A 25,353-nucleotide genomic window follows, 5' to 3' on the forward strand; every position below is an offset into this window, starting at 1 on the left:
CATCCTCTGCCTTTGAACCAACTGGGTAAAGTCCGGGTAGAAATTAATGGATGTGTTTTCGAACTTTACGGGGCCGCCCACCCGAGAAGCCTGCAGGATGGCATCTCTGTCTCTAAAGTGGAAAAGTTTGGCAATAATAGGTCTCCGGGGGGGGGGGGGGGAGGCACCGGGTTTTGGCTTCCCACCCGGAACTCGTGGGCACGTTCTACAGCAAAGAATTTGCTAAGCCCGGTGGGGGCGAGATGATTCAAGACAAGATCTTCCACCAGGAGGTCGGTTGCAGAGTTTTCGGGGTTTTCGGGGACTCCAATAATGCGTACGTTATTGCGCCGGGCCCTGTTTTCGAAATCCTCCAGTCAGTGGGCCATCAGTTCGTTTGAGGAGCGCAGGTTGCCTACTGTATGTCCGAGACGTCGGTAGTCAGGCTGGAGGTCTTTAAGTCTAACGACTTGACCTTCTCTTTGGTTTTCGCCAGGTCGGCTCTGATCAAGGTGACTTCAACGGCCACCGTATCGATCTTTGAAGCAAGAGCCTCATATTGTTGACCCATAGAAGCCTTCATGCTGGCAATGGCGCTCATGACATCCTGTAGGGATAGTTCAGAAGAAGCGGCAGAGTCAGCCTTAGGGTCTTCAGGAGTACGGCTGGTACCGCCCGGTGATCCCTTAGGATGAGTGTAGCGATCCATCACATTGGTTTGAGTCGCTCCCCCTCGGAGAGGCGTCTTGGTCTTACGCTTCTCGTTGTCGAGTCTGGTGGCCATATTGGAAAAAGTGCCCCAGAGGGGCCCGCGAGACCTGGTGAAAATGGCCGTTTGTAGCGAGGCCAAAAGTCAACAAAAGTGGGCCAAAGTAACGTAAATGCCGAAGCAGCTTGATGCGAGGCGCTCACAGATGTTGACACAAGGCAGAGAGGCAAAGCCAAGCCGGATCAAGGGTAGATCTGAGCCGTCTTCCAATCAGACAAGGCCCGGAGTAGGAAAATGAAACTGAAAGTTGAAACGAGGCTGTCAGGGGGAAGCCCCTCCAGCCGTTGGTATTCAACTACTCCACGGCGTACAGGCTAATAGATCCCCCGGCCTCGTCCTGGGGCAGGCTGCAAAAGTTCAAATCGATGTAGCTGCGGCTCCCGACGTCCAAATTAAATTTTCGAAAGAATATGGAGGTCAGCCAAAGTTCGTCTTCAAAAGCCCATATTCGGAATCAGGATATATTTCAGGATAGTTGCGAAAGGTGGCGAGGGTCTCAGGAGCTCTGTGCTCACGCGACCATCTTGGATGCTCGCGAAGCGCCTCCCCCCATACTACATTTCTAAATCTATGCTATATGCATCCGTGCAAGTTTCTTGAAACGTCTTGAGCTTTTCTTCTCCATAACTTACACAGCGGTTCAGTATCAGATTCCGATTATTTGAAAGATGTGCTTCGACTGACCATTCCTGCCAGCAAAATCTCTCGCCAGTGCCCTGATAATGAGTACATTTGATTACGTTAGTAGCCTTTTACTTTGCATAATAATGTACTCATTCTATCCCCATGCACAGGGTAATCGGGATAGGATGTGGACTGACGGCTAGACTGCCTGCTATGGAGCTGGCGAACCAGGTTCAAGCCTCAGGGTCACTCCACATCCTGTGATTCTGGGCAAATCACTTAATCGCTCCGTGCCTACCAAAAAATGAATATGTCCTTGTGTATCGTAATTGGTGCTCATGTAAAGCGTTCCAATACCTTCGGGTCGAGTTTGCGCTATATAAATCTGCAAAAAAGAAGAATATATCAACTTTGCCACACAAGCTTGTTTAACCTCCCCATACCCAGTTCCATCTCATCCTGTCAACATCCGCCCACATGGTTGTGTGCAAAAAGAGGCCAACTGCATATTCCTCACATTATCTCTACGCCACCCAAAGCCCATCAAGTCTCAAACTCTCTTTCTTTGGACCTCCTTCCAGAAGCTGTACTCTTCCAAACATTATATTTTTGATTCTGAGATCCCACCCCACTTTGGAGCACTTCCTCATTTCATACAGACTATTGTCGAATTTTTGCTCCACCTTGGACCTTAGTTTTTAAAGAAATGCTTTGTTTAGTTAATACAATATCTTGTGCTAGCAGCTTATGTTTGTTGACTGGAGATCCAGGAACCACTGTTGTTCAAGATGGCAGCCCGGCCACAAATCTTACGGAAGAAATACATTACTTTCCGCGAACACTCCTGCGCAGTGCATGTATGAGTGTCACTGGAGCCCTCCTAGGTTATGGTGAGTTGTCATCGCAATCAACATTTGTCATATGCGTTCTACTCACTCACCTGAACTACATCCAGAAAGCTGTAAGGATCAAGCAGCCCTCAGCGAGTGTGAGGAAAACAGTTTTCATCAATCATGGAATTACTCCTGAGGTGCCGAAGAATATTAATACCAGCATACCATATACCCGGGACAGTGGCATTACCCAAGAAGGCCTGCATACTTGATGCCCGGGACAGTGACATTACCCAAGAAGGCCTGCATACCGCATACCCGGGACAGTGACATTACTCAAGAAGGCCTGCATACCTGATACCCGGGACAGTGACATTACCCAAGAAGACCTAGATACCCGATACCCGGGACAGTGACATTACCCAAGAAGGCCTGCATACGCGATTCCCGGGACAGTGACATTACTCAAGAAGGCCTGCATACCCGATACCCGGGACAGTGACATTACCCAAGAAGGCCTGCATACCCGATACCCGGGACAGTGACATTACTCAAGAAGGCCTGCATACCCGATACCCGGGACAGTGACATTACTCAAGAAGGCCTGCATACCCGATACCCGGGACAGTGACATTACCCAAGAAGACCTAGATACCCGATACCCGGGACAGTGACATTACCCAAGAAGGCCTGCATACGCGATTCCCGGGACAGTGACATTACCCAAGAAGACCTAGATACCCGATACCCGGGACAGTGACATTACCCAAGAAGGCCTGCATACGCGATTCCCGGGACAGTGACATTACTCAAGAAAGCCTGCATACCCGATACCCGGGACAGTAACATTACTCAAGAAGGCCTGCATACCCGATACTCGGGACAGTGACATTACCCAAGAAGACCTGCATACGAGATTCCCGGGACAATAACATTACTCAAGAAGGCCTAGATACCCGGGACAGTGACATGTATCAAAGGCCTGCATACCCGATACCTGAGACAGTGACATTACCCAAGAAAGGCCTGCATGTCCAATACCCGGGACAGTGACATTACTCAAGAAGGCCTGCATACCCGATACCCGATACCCGGGACAGTGACATTACCCAAGAAGACCTAGATACCCGATACCCGGGACAGTGACATTACCCAAGAAGGCCTGCATATGCGATTTCCGGGGACAGTGACATCACTCAAAAGGGCCTGAATACCCGATACCCGGGACAGTAACATTACTCAAGAAGGCCTGCATACCCGATACTCGGGACAGTGACATTACCCAAGAAGACCTGCATACGCGATTCCCGGGACAGTAACATTACTCAAGAAGGCCTAGATACCCGGGACAGTGACATGTATCAAAGGCCTGCATACCCGATACCTGAGACAGTGACATTACTCAAGAAGGCCTGCATACCTGATACCTGAGACAGTGACATTACCCAAGAAAGGCCTGCATGTCCAATACCCGGGACAGTGACATTACTTAAGAAAGCCTGCATACCCGATACCCGGGACAGTGACAGAAGGCCTGCATACCCAATACCCAAGACAGTGACATTACTCAAGAAGGCCTGCATACCCGATACCCGGGACAGTGACATGTATCAAGAAGGCCTGCATACCCGATACCTGAGACAGTGACATTACCCAAGAAGGCCTGCATACCTGATACCCAGGACAGTGACAATACTCAAAAAGGCCTGCATACCCGATACCCGGGACAGTGACATGTATCAAGAAGGCCCGTATACCCGATACCCGGAAGAGTGACATTACTCAAGAAGGCCTGCATACCCGATACCTGAGACAGTGACATTACCCAAGAAGGCCTACATACCCGATACCCGGGACAGTGACATTACTAAAGAAGGCCTGAATACCCGATACCCGGGACAGTTACATTACTCAAGAAGGCCTGCATACCTGATACCCGGGACAGTGACATTAGCCAAGAAGGCTTCTATGGAGTCATCATAGGTCACATCAAAGAAATATTTGGTTTTCTAGTACCATTAAAATGTTGAAGGGAATGGTTATCATGTGACTCCTGTGCATGTTTGCGTGGTTAGACACTCATTCTGCTGCCAATATAATCCAGCACAGAGCTAGTAACTATGACAACTAAGTGCCGACTCTTGTAACTTCTGTGATGGTCAATCCCTGCTGGCAGTGACTGACTACCAAACCTAATATCATGCAGTAGCGATGTGTTGGGCACTGCTGGCAATTCTGTACTTCCAAACTGGTAAAATGTTTGTGGCGTGGATTACCCCTACCAACCTGTATCACCAGTTGCCCAAATGTCCTGGAAAAGACATGCAGGAGAACATGAACCAGTTGGCAATACCAACTCTGGGCTGGTATCCAGGCAGCGGGTAGGCCGGGCCTTGCATAAGGACGCTGAACAAGGTCCTGTGCATAACTGAGGAACTCTACGACCATTCGGGTGCCTACATTTCAGACTCCAAGACAGTACTGCGCCACTCTACTCATACCCATAGGGTGCTTACTGCCAGAATTGCTATTTGGTATGGCTCTGAAACCAACCATGACTTCCCATGTCACCTTGGTATGCCCAAGACTTAACAAGAAGCACATAGAAGGTAAGCAGAAATGGAGGAAGGTCTGAGACTTTCAAAAGACATGCTAACAAATAAGACATTTGAGGAAGAGGTGAACTTCTCAGCAACAAATGGCACCTAAGAAAGTTTTTACAGTCATTTGATCCTCAGCTCTGTAAGGTGACTTCCCGTAAAGGTATCGTGATTACAGCAACAAGAGCAAGACAGGCAGCTATGTTCAACAACTTTGGATGCCATGGCCCTGCCTACCTGATGTGCTGAACAGTTTTTAGTTTGTGCTGGTTGATCTGGCGATGCACGTGGCGCATATTTGGGGACTGTGACCTATTTTTCAGCATCAGACTCACAGCAGGAATAAGTTAGAAAAGGGAGAAAGAAGGAAGAAGAGAAGCCTAGGAAAACAGTGACAAAGATAGAAAGCAGGAATGAAATAGTGCCTCCCAGAATGACATAAGGAGACAGGGAGTGTGGGCTGAGGAAGAAAGAGTCCGGAAGTGACATAAAGAATAGGCAGCCTTGACTTTCGGTAACAAAAGCATTGGACACTACCCAAGGTAAGAAACTTTGTGTCCTTTACTTTTTTTAATACAGTAATTAATCACTGGTGGAGGGATGCAAGCTAGGCCTATGTAGGGTGAATCCTTTGATCAGGAAGTTTTCCTAAGGGTCCAAAATATGAGCATCTCACTCTCATGGAGCACCATGTTTTTCCACACACCGCAGACGCAGTGATATTGGACACCAATTGTCAGGCAGTACTGGGAAACAGGTAGTGCTCCCATAAGGGATCAATGTCTTCTTCTCAATCAGCAGCCTCACATTCCCAGACCAAGATTAAAAAAAAAAATGCTCTAATAGTATTATCACTTTCTTTACCTTTTCTGTATTGCAGAGGACATTAGCGGGGCATTCCTCTGGCACGCTTGCGGCGATTAACTCCCTGTTGCACCCCCAGGAAATAATTATTTGCTGGTGTCAGAAAATCAGAATGAGCACAGCTACCCTACATGAAGGACATCTTCGCCTGCACCTCGTGAAACACAGGATGGCCGGTCTGACATATCTCCAACCCCAACTCTCAGGGCCTTGTCACAAGGTCACCTGTAATTACATGGGAGCAAGCAACACTACTTACTGGTCCCACGGAATTACAAGATTGGTGGTAACTCTCCAGACCTTGTGTTTTTCCCCTGGAGACTCTACCTGTCACAAGGAGTCCCCAGGTGGAATGAGGAATAACCAGGAGAATGGGGAACAGAAATGCTGATTACTCAGTAATTTCTCATGTTTCAAAGGATCCTCAGGGTCCCAATGGTAATCCCCATTTAACCCCATCACCCTGGAGTTACAGATGTCTGGTATCGGTAACCATAGTGATGGGGAGGGTTTTGAGGGGTGGAGTTATGGGTTCACTATGAGGTCCTCAGAGGGAGCCTTCCAGCCAGGGAACAATACACCCTCCCTGCCTATGAACTCGATGAACCCTGCAGCGACTGAAAGTTCAGGGGTAGGGCTGGGGTTTCCGCTGCGTCTGTGGCGTCAATATCCAACCACAGAGGAACTGAAAGCAGAACCCAAGGAATGTGTCTGACCATATGGATCTATTTTGAAATGTTACCAACAGCGGTTTCCATTCCACGGATGGTTTTCAATGTCTGAGACAGAGCACATATACCCCTGTCCGTGGCCTAGTGATAGATAAAACAGAGCAACCACATGTAAAAACACAAACGAATAACTTGAAACGTTCTTTTTTTGTACAAAGGCCTTTATTAGGAAAAATCTCCTTCACCAAGTACTAGGATTTGAAGGAACTAGAAATTTGCTGCCTAAAATTCGAATTTGAAAGGTTTTTTTTTTTTTTTTTTTTGAAAACCTTTATTTGCATCAACAGGATATACATGCGTGGGCCCACAACCAATCCGGCCGGCCACAAATCAAAGAATGATCAAAAAGTCAAAATAAGCAACACAAGGCCAGCCGGCAGGCAGGCAGGCAAACATATTTTAAACAATGCTAAGGAAAGGACAAGCGACATCGACGGCCCAATATCAGGATCAATGAGGTCCATTTTATAATAGGGGACAAGGCTCATGGCAGATTCATAAAATACGGGAAAAACAATAAACAGAAATACACCCACGCCAAAATGGGAAGAGGAGGGGGGGGAGGAGGACGTGAAGACACGAGTCGGCCGTAGCACAAAACAAACGCAAAATATATTAGATAAGCATACAAGTACTACCAGCATCTCATGCCCCCCACCCAATAACACGCTAACGAAGGCAAGGGGAGCAGATAAACTGCACGATCGAAACCTACTCGCCATACGAGCCTGGGGAAAAAGGGGGGGAGGGAAGGGGAGGGGGGAGGGAAAGGGGGAAAAATAGGGGGGAAACAGAGGGGAGGAAACCAATAAGGGCAAGAACAGGGAAAAGGGAAAAAGAAGGAACAAAGAAAAAGAAATATAAAAGGAGAAACACAATCTTGCAAGATGGGTGCCACCCCGGGTCAGGCATCCCGCGGCTAATAATACAGAAGAAAGTAGAGAGCTGACGAAAAGAAGGGTATGGCAGTCGCGATGGAGCATCGAAACTGATAAAAGTGGCATAGCGACAGACCCCAACCCACTCATGCCAGAGAAGCGAGGACAGAAGCGGCACCGCTATAAAGGGATAGAAAAGGGCCATAGAACCAAAAAAGAAACATCTGAAAGACCCCGCCCACCCGTCCCACCCCGCACCCCTGCAGAAGGCTACGGCCTACCCTCCAAACAGCGTGCCTGTCGCCCTAATCCGAAACCCGAAATATAGGCAAGAAAGAAAGTAGAATAAGGAGACAAAAAAGAAGGAGGAGAGGGAATATGAAACAAAAATAAGATGTGAGGGAGGAGCCAGAGGATATGAACAAACATACTCGGCTACGACCCTCCCCCGACCAGCAAATGAATAATTTTCAAATCAGTACTACACCTTCACATACAGCAAAAACCCGCAGGGGGGGGGGAGGGGGAAATTTGAACGTTTCACAATGTCGAGAGTACAAGCATCAGTGCAGCCACCATACTAATGGAATACAAAAAGTCAATGAAGCAAGTCAGTTGTAGCAGCAACGACAGGGCAAGCAAAAGCAAGCCGGAGTCCAGTTTCGCAGTTCGACAAAGCAAAGGTACCCCACCAGGACAAGAGCTTGAATCCATCGAAGCGAGAGCAAACAGCGGTCCACCATAGTTCCCAGTTGTTCGGGAAGGAGCAGATCTCCGCGTCGTGTGCAAGTCTTCGAAGTCCGGGCGGTGAGAAAGCGGAGGTTCAAAAGCCACCGGCCCATCAAGCGGCCGAAGAACAGTGGCAGCAACTCCTGGCGCAGCCGAAGGGGGCAAAGCAATGGAGGCATCAGGACGATAGGGTTGCATGAAAGAGTGGTGACCCAAAATGGCGGCGGGCCGCATGGGGTCGGTAGAAGCACCGGGGGCCAAGACAGCGTACAAGGACATCAAGGCGTCCAGGACATCTCCGAGCGTGGGCGCTCGAGCACACGCCCAGGCCTCCACGCAATCCGGCCAGCAAGGTTCGTCGGTGCAGAGCGGATCACCCCCCACGTTGTTGGTAGCCATTTTGTGAGTTTCGCCGCCCCGCACTCCACCGTGGGCCCCCAAACAGTTCCCAAATGTAGGACTTTACAGACCTCCGGAGGTTCCCAACAACGGCCTCACCGGCACAGAACGATCAGGCGCTCAATGGGGGGGGGCCCCCTCCGAACAGTGGCGGGCCCCACAAGCGAGAGCCAGGCGCGGGGTCCAGGGCTGCCGGACAGAAGAAAGGCGAAGGGACCCCTTCACACAGTCAGCCCCCAACACATCTCGTCCCCCTCCAGCCGTACGGTCCACAAATCGGGGCCGGTTCAGGATCGCCGGGGCATACACTCAACGGCTCCCACCAGTGGCTCACTCTCGCAGCCGGGGCCGGCAATCTCAGCACCGCCGGTCGGGTCCCACAGGCGAGGTCCCGGTCTCGAGCGCCCGGAGGCCCCAATCCCACCGAGGGCACAACTGCGGACCCACAGCACGCAGGAGCCTCCGGACCAGACGGTGAGTAAAAGTGGGTAGTTAAATTCCAAAATCTGTAGTGAAGTATCGTCGCGGTACAGGATATATTGCAGGATATTCGAGGTTGGCCGGAGAGCCGACGGAGCCGAGCTAAAAGGCGGCCATCACGCTCTCGAGCTAGGCTCCTCCCCCGAATTTGAAAGGTTTTGTGGCATAGTTGCAATCGCTAATTACCTAAAAAAAATCAGTCCATATCCTGTGACTGACACACGTAATGCAGATTCGGGAATGAATGCCCCCATTGCATAGATCACGGTATGACAAGTAGCCCCAGCTCAGCCTTTTATCATACTGATATTAATAAGATGAGTTCCATAGATTTGGGACATAATAACACCTATCGTCAGCAACTCAGTTCATAAGTAGTGCTACATAAATATCACTGGTCATTGTTATTACTTGACCAGTTATGAGTCTGGGCGGTCGATAGGACACTGGCATTATATTTTTGTCGTGCTTCGGGAGCTAGAGAAGGTGGATTTGTTCTAAATTATCCTCACATCTTTAGTTAAAACAACAACTGCTAGTACAATATTTACAACAAAAGCTACTACTAAACAACTACTGCAACCATCACTACAGCAATCCTAATTAAAATAATCATAAATGTAATTATTGTTCTCTTCGCCATACACATGCTACAAACTGCATTGCCCCTGCAATGGGTATAACTGTGAATTTTCCCCAACTTAACGGTACTCACCTTATTGCGGGATGATTGGCTCGGATCACTGCATTGGCGGCTGGCATCTACCAGCAAGAGGGGCTGGGTGCGCGCAAGCAAGCGCAAATAAATAATAAAAAACATACCTGAGACGCACCAGACTTCTTCCTTCCTATTCTTTCATCCTCAGTAGCCACCAGGAAACTCCCTTGACCAATCTTGGCGCTGCTCTTATACCATGAGAGAGGCACCCTGATTGGAGGGAGTGGCCTCACTCGGCGTTCCACAGCGCTCTGGAGGCTTGCACTTAATCTCAAATCAGCTGCTTTAAGACAGCTGGGTTGAGAGGTTTAAAGTGCTCATGTGTGGCTCGCTGTCCCAAGACGGCTGGCCAAAAAGACATGCGCACTTTAAACAGTGCATTTAACAGCCCACCCACCTCCCTGCTGCCGTTCCTCAGCACAGCCCCCCACCCCTGTTGGATCCTTGTTGGGGAGGGGAATGAAAAATTAAATGGCAATGAATTACCATTTTAGTTTTCATCTCTGTGGCTTTGCGAGTGATTTTAGTGGGGCGACGTTCCTCCGCTCCAACCAAGGAGCCGCTCCTGGGAGGTCTGGTCTATCACACGTCTTAGCAGCTGTCACCCACATCTATTTCATGTTTTTTTATTTTTTATTTGGAATATTCGAGACTAGTGGACATAGCCTCAAGATGCAGCAGACCATGCTACATAACATAGGGGAGGAGAAGTCCCATAGAATGAAGATAGTCTGAAAGGACCGATGGTAGGGTTTCATCGTGTAGATGGGCAGCGTGGACTGGTTTCATCATAAGTGAATAACTCTGTCTAAGTTGTTTACAGTTTCTTGTGATGTACACATTGGGTAATGATGGCAAGAGCAGGTTGTCCTTAGATTGGAACAGGGGTCCCACTGAGTGTTGCTTGTGAGGAGTGATTACAGTTCTCTCATGATCTGAAGTCTGAGTTGGGGTGTTTTACAGTCTGGCTGCTTGATAAGGCCTGCTGGATATATTTTCCATTTTGCTGCAAGTGGGTGGGTGAGAAAGTCAGAGACTTTTTTCAGACTTAGAGGGCATGAGCAGTTCCATGTGGATTTCACCACTGAATATTGACTGCCAGAATATCGCGGTACAAGAAAATAAAGGACAGAACATGGAGGGACAGAGTATCGAAAGGTGATGGCATATAGGGAAGTATAGGTTTACTATTTCAAACTCCACATTTATGTACCTTGGGGGAAAAAATAAATATATATATATATATATATATATATGTATACATATTCTCCAACAAACAAGTATTACGCTGCACTCTACCAGAATATGTTGAATCAATAAAGATTTATTCAAGCCATTGCCTGCTCCTTCACCACCTATTCGTTTCGATCAGCTGGTCTTGGTCACGGTGTTTAGGCTAAAAACCGTGACCAAGACCTGCTGGTCCAAACACGTAGGTGGTGCAGGAGCAGGCAATGGCTTGAATAAATCTTTATTGATTCCTCATAATCTGGGAGAGTGCAGTGTAATACTTGTTAGTTGGAGAATTGAGCTTGGGGCAAGTCTGGCCCCGCCGCGCGCACCAGCTGTGAAAAAGCGTGCCTTTCGTTCATGGACTGTTTTGTTGGATAAATATATATATATAAAACACTTTTTGGTTGCGCAGCCGCGCTAACAAATAAGCCCGGACTCCAAGGTAATCCTTTTGAAATTTCTTTATTTCAACTAAATATATATATATATATTTATATATCAAAGCTCCAAACTTTGTTCCCATACCCGGCCGGGTTGGGAAACCAAGAAAACAGCACTCCCGGGCTCAGAAAGATGCAGGCAGAAGTTTTTATTTCTTAAGCAAACGCGTTTCGGGACAGCATCCCTTCGTCAGTGGTTCAACTATATTTATTTATATATATAATATATATATATATATATATATATATATATATATATATATATATATATAGTGTAGGTACATATATGTGGAGTTAGGTGTAGAAAATCTAGACTTACCTATCCATATATATATTTTTACAATAGTTTGTCCTCCATATTGTGTCCCATCAATATTATTGTTTTGATATTTGGGTGCACACCTTCCGTTTGGGAGAGTAATGTGATGCAATGGTCGGTGAACGGGCCAGTGTGAAAGTCAGGCAAATGCTGCCTGCTATGTTGATGATAGCCATTTTTGATATGGAGTGAGGGATTGAGTTTCTGGAAAATAATTGTTACCAAAGGGACTAAGTTTAGGGCCGTGCTTTGGTTTGCAGGTTTGGATTATGTGATTTCCCTCTGGTGAAAAAACTCTATCAGTCAGATACGGTCAACACGGATTGAGGTGTGCGGCAAGCTTTCTCTTGACCCCAGATCTCACTTTTTCTAGTATCATCCTTCTAGGATTAGCAGAGATTTGATTTAATTCAATTCAGATGGGGAGGGTTGGCGTGAGCGCGCTCACATGCAAAGTCTCTGGTTGTGTGCTTGTTGGTGGCAAATGTGAGTGGTTATCAAAAGTCTTCTGAGTGTTTTTAGTAAGGATAGGTAGATCTTGTTGGAGCTGGTCTTGGGAGGTTGGTGGCAGTTTGATTAATCTGATGTTAATAATTAATTGGTTTGCGTTGGCCGCTTTGTGTTTGCTTTGACTGTGGCATTTGGAATGGGATAGAATTAGTGGTCTTTTCAGTCCAGTGTAGCCTGCAGGAGTGTGTGTAGTGGTGCAGGTCTTTTCAGTCCAGTGTAGCCTGCAGGAGTGTGTGTAGTGGTGCAATAAATATAAGTTTGTTGGACTTGGTGACTGTGGGTTCAGGGAATTGTTGCTTGATGCCAAAGCTTTTGGATACGTTAAAGAAACAGTCTTTCATTGTTTGTTGCTCCATCTCCTTCTGATATCAGTAGTCCTATTGCTTTGATAAGAGCAGCTCAGGAGTTTTTCCATCCTGTTTCTGGTGTTCCATTTATAGATGCAGTATTTGCTTTTTGAAGTCAGTGAAAATAGGAGTTAACATTTTAAAAAAAAGTTTTGGTAGAAATAACCGTGCCAAGAGGAAAAGTAATCAGTCACATGAGGAAATCGTCACTGAAAGCAGCGAATCAGTGGCCTTTATTTGTCAGATCTATGGAAGAAATTGTATGTCAATGCAATAATGAAAGTAAGTTGTGAATTCTGTTACAACTCCTAGTATAGAGCCAGCAAATGCAGTACAACTGTTAACTGCATTTGGTTTTACATAAAAAGGGATCGAATCAGGAATATCAGTCGAGGCGCTGCTGGACTAGATCAGTGAAAGGTTTTCAGGATAACTGGCGAAATGAGTCCTATCTGGAGGCATGAAGCCTGATTAGCAACGACAACTCATAAACCTACACCTGTATACACAGACACACCCATGCACAACTATTTATTTATGAGTTTTTGGAGTTCACCTACTTTCCTGGTATTACACCCAAAAAGCTGCTTTTGCTGCAATACTCCTGGGAATGTTATATGACATTTGCTGTTTCCACGATGCAGAGTTTTATGCACCATACAACTCTCATCAACACAACTTGTATAGCATGGTTAATCACCCATTTGGTTATCCAGGCGCTGATAATCATGCTGCGGAGGTGAGTAGTAGTCAAACAGCCAAGCCTTGAATCCCTTCCTGAATTCAAGCAGAGAATGTGAGGTCCGGAGGTGAAGGGGAGGTCGTTCTAGGACTTGGCCGTGCGGTAGGAAAAAGAACGACCCCTGCTGTACCTTCGACGTATGCGTGGGGTGTGAGCAAGGTGAAAGGAAGCAAAGTGCAGGCGTCTGGAGGGTTGGTGGAAGTTCAGTCTGTGGTTGATGTATGCTTGTCCTTGGTTGTGCAGGGCTTTGTAAGTGTGGATCAGCAATTTGAAGCGGCATCTCTTCAGAATGGATAGCCAGTGAAGCTTCCTGAGTTGGGGGGTGATGTGGGTCTGCTTGGGGAGGTCAAGGATAATTCTGGCTGCTGAGTTCTGTATGGTCTGTAGTCTCTTTATAAGGTGTGAGGTAATGCCTTTGTGGAGTGTGTTGCCATATTCCAGCCGGTTGGTGACGCAAGCAGAGTGTGAGGAAGCAGGTGGACGAGACTGTGTTGATCTGGTTTTTCATTATGATCTTGCTGTCCAGTATGATGCCGAGGTTGTAGGGATGTTCTGTTTGCGTGGGTGAGGGTCCTACTTCGGAAGGCACAAGTAGTCGTCCCATGGGGTGGAGTTGTTCCCGAAGATCAGTATTTTGGTTTTGTCGGTGTTGAGTTTACGGCAGTTATCTTTCACCCAGTCTGTAATGTTCGCCATGCACCTGTGGAAGTTGTCCCTCATGGTGGAGCATTCTTCTGACAGCAAGAGGATGAGCTGGGTGTCATGGACTTAGGATAAGCTGTTGAATCCTTGGGATCTGATGATGTTGGCCAGAGGGTGTCATGTAGGTGTTGAACAGGGTGGAGGTAAGGGTTGAGCCTTGGTGGACGCTGCTGGTGATGCTCTTGTGCTTGGAGGTGAAGGGAAGAAGGCGTATTCTATGGGTTTGTCAGGTGAGGAAGGAGGCGATCCATCTGAGGGCATCTCCCTGAATTCCAATCTGGTGGAGCCTGTTGATAAGGGTGAGGTGGGATGCTGTATCGAAAGCTGCTGAGAGGTCATGGAGGATCAAAGTTGCAGATTCTCCTCAGACAAGGAGGGCTCTGATATCGTCTGTGGCCACGATGAGGGCAGTTTCGGTGCTGTGCTTTGTGTGGAATCCTGGCTGGGAGATGGCCAGTAGATTGTTGTTCTCAAGGTGTTCTGTGAGTTGGTGGTTGATGACTTTTTTGAGGACCTTGGCGAAAAAGGGGAGCAGAGAGATGGGACAGTAGTTCTTAAGTTCGCTGGGGTCAGCGGACGGTTTCTTGAGAAGGGATTTGAATTCAACGTGTTTCCATTCGTTGGGAGAGGTGGCAGTGGCGATGGACATGTTGAAAATGGTGGTGAGTTTGCTGCTGATTGGTTTGCTCCCTAGGTTGAAATTGTGGTGGGTACAGGTGTCCGTGCGTGCTCCTGAGTAGATAGAGTTCAAGATGGTGGTGGTGCATTGTGTGGTGAGCTGGTCCCAGTTGGTTACCAGGAGTTTGGGGTTAGTATTCTTGGGAGAGATGAGGCTGAGAATGTCGACGGTGGTGGGTTGGGCATGAAGTTTTTGTAGATGTTGCAAATCTTGTCTTGGAAGAAGTCTGCAAGGCTGTCACAGAGTACCTGGGAGGGGATGATGATGTTTTCAGAGGCTGAGGGGCTGGACAACTCTCTGACAATGTTAAATAGTTCTTTGCTGTGGTTGGAACTGGCCTCAATGCGGTTGGTAAGTGTGCGTCTTTTTGTCCTTTTCAGGAGTTTGTGGTATGGTTGTGCATATTTTAAAGGTGGTTCTGTCTGCCTCCATTTTTAATGTTTAATAAAATCTTATATCTAAGGGGCAGTTGGTAATTTTAAACACAGTTTTGATGTCACTTATGTAAATGTAAATGTAAATGTAAATGTAAATGTAAATGTATTTCGATTTATATAGCGCACATTTCACCCAGGGGTCTCAAGGCGCTTGCTTAGGGAACCCGTCCTGGTATTCCCCTGTGAGAAATACCCCGGCAGGGTATTCACAAGGTGAAAGCCAGGCATCCCGCCGCGAGGGGCCGTAGTGGAGATTAAGCAAGCTATTGCCCAGAGACGCAGAGTGTGACCCCGTGAGTCGAGTAGGCACCGGAGCGAGAATTGTCGAGTCCGTGGAATTTTTGAGCCCGAGACCCGCCGAGGCGGGGAATCGAACCCTGGTCCACAGCTGATCTCAGCTTCTGGGTCTGCCGCCTCTAACCACTGAGCCACACTTCTCCACATATACCAAAACATCTCAGGGGTGCAAGAGACAAATCCTCTTGGTGGACGACAGGCTTGATGATGAAGCTAACAGTTACTAGAACGTCGGTGCGATAACATGTCACTGAAAGAAAATAACTGTTCAGGGTGTCACAAGAATTCATGTTTTGAGATCCTCCGATGTGATATTGTGTTTTCCCACTCATTTTGATTTTTGTTGTAACAGGGAGTCAGCCAACTGACTCCTGGAATCTCCTTCTATCTCCTGGGCTCGTGAGACATTTTTCGATTAACAAGGCACCACAGTTATTTCTTTTCTAATCTAGGGTGCAGCTTGTGCAGCCCCGTCTTTGGTGGAGCCTGTCTTTGCTGGCTCCAGGAAAAAGCAGGGCAGTCCTTCTTCAGTCTTGTCTGAAGTACATTTGTAATTGGAGTTCTGGGTGTCAGGGGTGCCGTTTTTATGCCCACTACAAGCCTCAGCAATGTGGCAACTAACTAGCCAACGGGCTACCGGGTCCCCTCCCGCCTGTGATGGCTTTCTGTAAAGTGGTGCATCTAGCTAGTCTAAAATGCACTATTCTGCCCCCTCCCAACATGGAAGAGCCCTTGTCTTGGTGTGTGGAGCTCCCTAGCCCAACACAGAGGTGTAAGTAACTATCAGAGGGGCTACACCCCCCCTTGAAAATCTGTTTTGGCAATGGCTTCCCCCTCTCTGCCGGACATGCCAGCCTGTCTTCTAAAGAAAATTAGCATCTCCTTCCATGACTGACTAGCATTTGCCCTTCAAAAGCCGGATCACCTCTACTGCTTGCCTTTTGGGCTCACACCCACTCTGGCCATCCTGCCAGGAGGTCACATTCTTCTCTCAGCTGGTCCTTTGTTTGTCTTCCTGAGAGTCCATTCTCACCTCTTCCTGGAAGAACAACAGGCTGTCTCAAGGACAGCAGCTTATGTACAACCGTAAACGGCTGCTGGAAACTTTGAGCAACAAAGTGGCAACTTTCTAAAGTTGCCATTTGTACAAAAGTTACATTAAATTTGACTTTAGTAATAAGCCTGGTTCACTGAAACAATTTGTTTGGGACTTCCAATAAGCCAGACAACGATTATAGTACACTGTTGTTTATAGTGTATCATTGTCTTACCATTCCAAGATGGCCAACACGTTGGTTCTAAATGCAGCTACCCTTCAGGAACATTAAAACAGACTAGGTACTATACCCATTGAAGACAGACGATTGGAGAAGTGTGGTTCAGTGGTTAGAGGCGGCAGACCCGGAAGCTGAGATCAGCCGTGGACCAGGGTTCGATTCCCCGCCTCGGCGGGTCTCGGGCTCAAAAATTCCACGGACTTGACAATTCTCGCTCCGGTGCCTACTCGACTCATGGGGTCACACTCTGCGACTCTGGGCAATAGCTTGCTTAATCTCCACTACGCCCCTCGCGGCGGGATGCCTGGCTTTCACCTTGTGAATACCCTGCCGGGGTATCTCACAGGGGAATACCAGGATGGGTTCCCTAAGCAAGCGCCTTGAGACCCCTGGGTGATTAGTGCGCTATATAAATCGAAACACATTTACATTTACATTTACACAGACAAATGCAGCTAAGTTTCATTTTGTTACTGCAAGCATGTTACAGACATATTTAGATGTCAGCATTTGGGGCCCTATGTAGGTAATTTAATTTTACCACTTCTTAAATACCGAATCATACCGATTCGGTATTTAAGAAGTGGTAAAATGGAGGGGGGGGATGTAGGTATTTCAGAATCGGTAAATACCGAATCGTTGAGATTCGGTATTTACCGATTCTGTAAATACCGATTCGGTAATGCCCATTGATTCCTATGGGCATTGAAGCCCATAGGAATCAATGGGCATTACCGAATCGGTATTTACCGATTTGGTAAATACAGATTGCAGCAAGGGTGCAGGGGGTGTCACTTTGACACCCTCTAGCACCCCAAATACAGGCATGTGTGCCATGTGGCACACAGACATGCCCTAAGGGCATGTCTGTCTGTCACATGGCACAGGTGTACATGCACAGATGTGCATGTACACCTGTATTCGGTATTTTATCACCCAATAGGATTGGGTGGTAAAATACCGAATTCTGAAGGCCTGTAGCACTGTAAACAGTGCTACCTACATCTGGAATTTACCGAATCGGTAAAATTACCGATTCGGTATTTTACAGAATCGGTAAATTTACCGATTCGGTAAATTTACAGATTGTGCAAAATATTGCCTCCTACATCTCAATCACCAAATACCGGTCGGTAACGGCCGAATTCGGCCGTTACCGACCGGTATTTGGTGACCTACATCGGGCCCTTAATCCTTTATCTGCTGCTATTCATTGAATTTATCTTGCATATATTATTACATTTGTGTTTAATTGTGCTTACGTCAGCGGGTGAATAAAAAAATGAGTCAGTAAATGGTTGATGGATGCATGAATGCAAAGATGAGTGATAGAGTGCATGTATAATGACATATTGAGTGCCTTAACCCAGCAGTGACACAAAAAGCACTTTAATTCATAATTTGATGAGCAGTGCCACATGTGGCAGAGTGTCATAAGTGTGGTGATGACAATTTAGTGTTGGTGCCGAGGACCGAAACCACTGGCTCAAATTAAGCACTGCTCAAAAATATGCATGAGTTTAGCTGGTTTCAATTTGCTGTCCTAATTTAACACTACATTTATAATTTAGTGGACAAAGTGTGCCAGACATTGATATAGTGATTCTTAATTAATACTTTATCCAACCCCTTCTGTGGATTTAGGTTTGGAGTACTACAATCAAACGTATCTGTGTGGTTGTGAGCAGAGAGGATTCTTACACTTGTTTCTTAGGTTAGCATTTGCTTGCAGTCTGTTCACTGCTGTCTTTTTTGGTTGATTCCAGGAAGTAAATGCTTTAGAATGTGAGATCCAGCTGCTGAAGACGCTTCGCCACGAGAGGATAGTTCAGTACTATGGCTGCCTGCGGGACGTGTCAGAAAGGAAACTCTCCATCTTTGTTGAGTACATGCCTGGGGTAAGTTGGGAAGCGTGCATGTTTTTACAAAGCTGCCATTTGTATGCACCGCATAAATATTTTGCTTATATCCGTGGGTGTCACTAGCATGTGGCATAAAGTTGTGTCCATGCCCTCTGTCAGGTTTGGGAATGCTTGAGAGCATCACGTTGACAGTCTGGTATCGTATCCTAGAAGATCTTCATTGATATGCACAACATTTTATTAAAAAAGGGACATACTGTAGAGACAAGATGAAATCTATTTGACTGCCAACTTCTACCTTCATTTAGCAAAGGATACAATAATAACTATGGCAGTGTCTTGTATTATGTTGAGATGTTCTCATCGCTCCATGTTGGGCCTCTTATATCGATGGTAATAGAGTGAGGACCTTTGTTAAGCTGACCTAGATCCCTCTCTTAGAGAGCTCGAGGCAATGCCATCACCAAAGCTTTGTATCCTCCACAATCAATGGTGCCATTTCTGAATTGAGGGGGTAACATTCTCATAGTGTGCAGTGGCAGATAACAGCATGGTGGTGGTTACATGCAGCATGTTAACCCCTTGCATGCGGCTGCGATTCTGCGCCTGTGCGGCAAAATCGCAAGTGGGCGGGTTCATGACGGTCCCCAGCCGTCATCAGCACACGAGCACCGCGGTGCATGACGGACGGGGCCGTCATCAGCATGCAAGGGGTTAAATGGACTAGAGATTCCCTTGGATTCCAAAACCGCTGTAATAATGCATGGAAAGTGGGGCAGGGGCATAGAATGTTAGCAAGTCCATAGTACTGGTATACTACAGTATTTAGGGTTACTCGACACAGGGCATTCAGTAAAGCTATCAACTGAAAATCCATGTAAAAAAATTTACACAACCCCCAAACCACTAAAATGTGTCTGCCACAGGTCTTGAATATCTCTTATTTCTTGTGCAGCACCACAACACTTTCTTGCTCATTTCACACAGGGATCCTGCACTCTCACTTCCCTCCATGTTTGGTCACACCCAATTGAGGGAAGAGGAGGAGTGGCTTAAAACTGACTCAGGATGAAGTCAGAGAGAAGCACACTCCTGGCTCTCATCTGCCCTTGGTTCTCAAGTTGGAATGAAAAAGTCCCAGGATAAAAAAACACCGCAAACAGCACTGATTCTGCTCAATTGACACCTACCGCCTGAAAAGACTGTGACAAAGCCTCACAGTCTCCTTCCCTTATCTGCAAGACTTAGGTACACATAGAAGCAGGCTGAATTAAGGTACTGAGTGGTATAAAAACACATAATGTGGTAAGTTCACTGTGTTGGGCAGACAGCACCCCTCCCACCACTAGATGTGGTCCTATGGGTAAGGTCTAGCTAAGGCTAAGGCTAAGGCTATATATATATATATATATATATATATATATATATATATATATATATATATATATATATATATATATACTGCCTTCGTCCTGGTAGGTACGCAGAACTGGGGCCATCCGCTGTACAGGTATCCAGGTCAATAGACCCCAAAGATACACTGTGATGAAGCTTATGATTAATGAAGCTCCATTAATCATAAGCAGCGGGTGGTTCTAGTTCTGTGTGCCTACCAAAATACTGTTTTGTAAACACTGGAGAAGCACAGCTATGTGTACATAGGTAAACATGGGTTTAAACATTTTGAAGAACATTGACAAAACACCAACTAAACCCACCGAAAAAACCCTCTAAAAACAGGAAAACCCAACATAACCTAACAAAACTCATGAGGTAAAGGGCTACTTGAAATTCACAAACACAAGCACATTCTTTCCATGCAGGCTCTTTTGGGATAGTGTCCCCAAATTCTCATTTTCTCTCATCCCTCTTCTTTTTTTGCCTCCCCTACCAAGTAGGTTCAACGCAAAGTGCCCCCCCCCTCCAAGTTCCCACTACTACGTCTCTGACGATGAAAAGTTTTTTCAAGTTTGCCGCTCTGTAACCTAACAAGCACAGATCTCTTCTTCAAGTTCTGAATATATATATATAGCAAACGTGCCGATATTGGAAAATGGAGACCTGTGTTCTAATCAGAGTTTCAACATTTGGCCCCAAAAACATCTTATTGTTGGGAAGTCACTTTATCTCCATATGCCTTGTTTGCTAATACATTATGTGTAGTTACATTACCCACGATTTTCCACAATTTATATATATATAAATTAATATATATATATATATATATATATATATATATATATATATATTTTTTTTTTTTTCTTTGTCTTTTTTTACGTACAAAGAAATTAGGGGCCTGATTTAGAGTTTGGCAGACGGGATTTGCTCCATCACGGTGGCAGGGTAAAATACTTTGTCGTCCTGACAGACCAGCTGCCTGCCAGATTTAGAGGTGTCCCCCACCACAGGGCACATCTCTTGCATTAGCAGGAACTGCTGCCACGCCGGTACCTGTCAATGGACTGAAGATTTGACAGAGGGTTTTGTCAACATGATGGAGCCCCACGGCAAACATTCAATATTTTTTTTTTTTTCAGAAACAAATTCCTAAAGCAGGATTTTCTTTTTGAAAAATAGAAAGCAACCAGCTGTGGGAGAGCTTTCAAATGGCGTGGGGGGTAATTTACTAGCCTTCACTGCTCCTTACCCCCAGTTGGTGACGGAGAGTGAAAACTGGCTGTTTGACCAACCACTCTAAATCAGGCAGGTGATGAAATGCCAAACCTCTGACAGCCCCTTACTGTGTCGGGCCATTAACCCCTGACTCTACCTGAGGCGGGCAGAACTTCAGTTTGGTGGAGAGGGCACTCCATTGCCTTTGCGATGGCGGATCCTCTAGGGCAAACCCTAAACCGGGCCCTAAATGATTTGCCCAATGGTGAGCAGCCGCGGCCGCTGCATGTTAGAGCGTTCGGGGTGTGGCCAGGTCAGGGGGTATTTCGAGGGACGACTACGAGGGAAAATCAACAATTTATTTAATATTCCCTTGTGGTCGTCTCTCGAGATCCCCCCTCGCCTGGCCCCACCGCTCCCACCTGCAGCACCACATCCTCTCCCTTGGAGCTATGCGGCGCTTTGTCAAAAGCAAAAAAAAAAGTTTGTCGGTCCATATTCTGTCCACATTCCCTAAACGTTTTGTATCAGGCCAGGGCTGGACTGGCTACTGGGTGGTTTGGTGTGCTGCAAGCTGGGAGCTTATTTCACAGCGGTGGGGGCTGATTTTGTTGATGGGGACCTGCGTCTGCTTCTAAATCAACAAAGCAAAACAAATGGTTTTAAGCACACGCAGGTCCCTATCAACAAAATCAGCCCCCAGCACCAAAAGGCCTGGTAGGTAGCCAGTCCGGCCCTGTATCAGGCTACCCTTAATATCCCAGTCGGGCACAAGTTAGTCACTCCCCACAAGTTATCCATCTCCTTGGGCCGGGGTGAGCTCTGATTCACCAAAAGCATAATCTTTGAACAGCATCAGTGCATGCTGCTGTGCTTCTGCCTCAGTTATCTTTCTATAAAAGGTATTTTAAAAACAAAAAAAGCGAGAGGCATTGCCAGGTCGCGTACAGCTCGATATAGAAGGTTAATTATTGCCAAAAATGCTACTTAAACATTAAAAACAGGAAAGCCTAACACTGCATAACATGGTGTGTGCAGGCCATTGAACTTTGTGCTCCAACTGGGCTGAAGTGGAACAGAGGCCGTGATACATGCTAAAGGGATGAAAGGCTTGTGTCCCAGAACAATCTCGCCCCCTTCCGGCCTAATAGTGAACTGGCCAATAAAGTTAGTTCATGTTTTATTTATATTTATATTAGTTCATGTTTTAAACTTTGTCATTAGCATAAAATCATATGAACAAATGGAGCGAGTTTTTACTCCAGAAGGAAAAAAACAGAATCAACATTATTTTGCCCCCAGTTTCTATTTTTCTCTACACTTGAAAGGTGTGATCGCTTTAGGTTTTTCCTTTTCTTAAGTAACGGTGCCATCTGCTGGTTATAGTTATAACTGTACAAAACTGTACAAACATTCGTTTTAAGTCTATGGTTCTGCAACGTATCAACACGATGCTTCCGTGGATCTAATCATGGTACAAGTAATTGGAAATCTGTCAATTTCATAGACTCTACCAGAGCCAAAAAAGGCCCAGGTTACTCCCTGCGTTCATTTAGTTACCAGCGTGGAACTAGGACTACTGAGAGAGCCCAGTATTATTATTGGTTTTTATTGAGCGCAGACATATCACCCTGTTGTGGTCTCATGTCGCTGTTACGAAAGCGTTAGCAAATATGAACCACGGACTTAGAGGTGCTTAGGACATCCAGGTTTTAACCCTTTTTGAATAATCCACGGTCCGTGATGGCCCGATGGTGTGTTGGGACCTGGGCCCACAGTTGAGGGGAGAAGTAGTAAATTGATCTGCCATCATTTCTGACCGAGATTCGTTACTGGTGCATACCAGTTAAGTTTTCTCAATAGGTACTCTGGCCTGATTCCATGTAGGGTTTTGTGTGTAAGACAAATAAGCTTGAAACGGGCTTGTTTCCTTATAGGTAACCAGTGAAGGGTTTTTAAGATGGGATAGATGGAGATCGAGGTGGAAGGTGTAGTACCAGTCGTGCTGCGGTATTTTGCAACACCTGGAGCCTGGTGTATAGTTCCTCACAGAGGCACAACTAGAGCCAAATTTCGAGGTGGGCTGATAAAAATTTGGAGGGGGGCTAATTCTTCCAGCAGGGGCTCTAAGAAGGAGTGAAAACACAAAAAACCCTCGTTAGCAAGTAAATGGTCTTTTAAAGACCTGTGAAGTACTCAGGTGCGGCTGCAATAGAAGGTCGCCAGCCCGGGAAGCTGTCTCAGCACGGGCTGACACACATGACGGGGGGGGTGCTGAAGCCCTTTGAGCCCAATGGGCATTGCGCACCTGGTTCCTCATTTATGGACACCATTAAGGCATTTCCATAGTCCACGCGACTGATTATGATTATAACTCACCCCACTATAGAACGTTTGCACACATCATTCCGGATCCCCAGTCCATAGTGCTACTGAGCCCATAAGCCAAGAGTAAATTGAGTGCTTTCCCTGCACAAGTCCTGTGTGCTTCCTGATCTGGCTGACCAGCATGCCAGGGCAAGTTTTAACCAGCTTGACGTCCCTGTGGCTGGCGACATAGACAGATTGCATCCCTCCTTAGCAGGTAGATTATTTGAAATAAACGTGAGTGTACGAGGCATAGCACCTTGCATGGCACTCTGTTTGTGACACTTTGGTGTTCCTGGCTCTCTGTACCAGGTTGAGGCCACCATGCATGCATAGAAGAGGGTGAGGGAACCCAGAGTAAGTCTACATTCACATACACACCTGTCTGAGGAGTGGATGACACGCTGGCATCTTATGCTGGTCAGTATCAAGAGCAATGGGCCCTCCAGAGGCTACATCACATGGTGGCTGTACCTGCAGAGAGGAGGACAAATTGCACACAGTAATGTAGCTATAAAAATGTGCCTGATACACAACACTGGATGCAGAGCAGACAGACCTCTCACACAAAGGAGCTTCTTCAGCATTGTATACATTCACATGCTGTAGAAGAGGACAATGCTGAGGGACCGCACTTGCAGGTTACCAACTTATTCTTGTCCGCTACAGTGTGCCCCACTGGAAGAAACGCCAATTGATAATCCTTTGCCAAGCAGTATAGCACCACTGTTCAAATACCGTACTGGGACATAATACCCCTCAGCGCCGCAGAAGTGAGTAACCCACCATTTGTGTGCTGCAAAAGAGATCATACCAGAATTGCCGTTCTTGTATGACAGTGTGATGATATTATATGCCAAGTGTTTGTGTGTGTGTCTCTCTCTCTCTCTCTCTCTATATATATATATATATATATATATGGTTAATGCGTGCAGAACAGTCGAAGTGGTGGGAACATCGGTCTCTCTCTCGCTACCTGGAGGTGGGGCGTGTACCAAGAGGGTTGCGAAGCACTATTGCCCCTAGTTATGACGACCCGGACCCGGAAATGTTAGCGGAATGGGCAGAGGCAAACCTAGACTGTTCAAAGGTATATCTACGCATTTTGGTAAAGTATGCCGAAAGCGACCGCATCAAGCTCCAGCTAAAAATAGATGCACTAGAGGAGGAGATCTCCAAACACGAAATCAATGATGCCATCACCAAGATAAGGTCGGATATGATGAATCGCCTGGCTAAAGAAGAAGAAACTATTAAGAGAAGGAAAGCTTTCAAGTTTGAAAGAGATAGAGCTGATTATGCGAATGGACAGGTTTTTACTTTTGCAAAAAAGTATGATGCAGTGAAAGCCAAAGCGCGTTCCAATTTGACCAATCATCAAGTAAGGGAAGATACCCTGCTCCCTGCAACATCTTTCTCTAGCTTAAGCTCAGCGGTGGAAAGTGATCCGGAATTGGACCCCAGCCGTGACGCAGCTTTGGGGTTTACCAAACTTTCCTTGGCACAGGAGGTGGATTGCCTATGTCAGGACCGGCGAGAAACTCTTCGATCACACAAAGCCAGCGCACCAAAAAACAGCGGGCAAACCACAAACGCTGGCAACGCCGGAAATGCTGTTCCAGGAACATCAAGCGACAGCAATCAGGGCAAACAAAATTATTGGAAGCGCAACCCAAGACGAAATCGCAAAACCAAATCAAATCAGTAATCAACCTCACAAACCTGAAGCTAACATCTGCAGAAACAGCTGTACTAAATTTGGGACTTTCATATTGCCCACCTTGCAATATGAATTATGTTGATACAAGAATGGATCTTTATAAATTTACAAGAAAGTTAAAACTCAAGAAATTCTTTGCGTTACATCCTAAAGATCCCAATCCACCAGCAACAGTATCTAGTCCCACCTTCTCCAGTACTCAAA

General features: G+C 46.4%; 1 protein-coding gene across 7 annotated transcripts in view; it reads left to right on the top strand.

Annotated features, from left to right (window-relative positions):
• Window positions 1–25,353, top strand: part of LOC144786230 (mitogen-activated protein kinase kinase kinase 3-like) — a 512,077-nt gene that overhangs the window by 465,007 nt on the left and 21,717 nt on the right. For all 7 annotated transcript variants that reach the window (XM_078665268.1, XM_078665266.1, XM_078665265.1 and 4 more), the window contains exon 14: window positions 18,354–18,485. In XM_078665268.1, coding sequence (XP_078521394.1) covers window positions 18,354–18,485 — 132 coding nt within the window. The remainder of the gene's footprint in view (window positions 1–18,353; window positions 18,486–25,353) is intronic.

This window comes from Lissotriton helveticus, chromosome 10 (assembly GCF_964261635.1).
Source record: "Lissotriton helveticus chromosome 10, aLisHel1.1, whole genome shotgun sequence".
Classification (NCBI taxonomy): domain Eukaryota; kingdom Metazoa; phylum Chordata; class Amphibia; order Caudata; family Salamandridae; genus Lissotriton; species Lissotriton helveticus.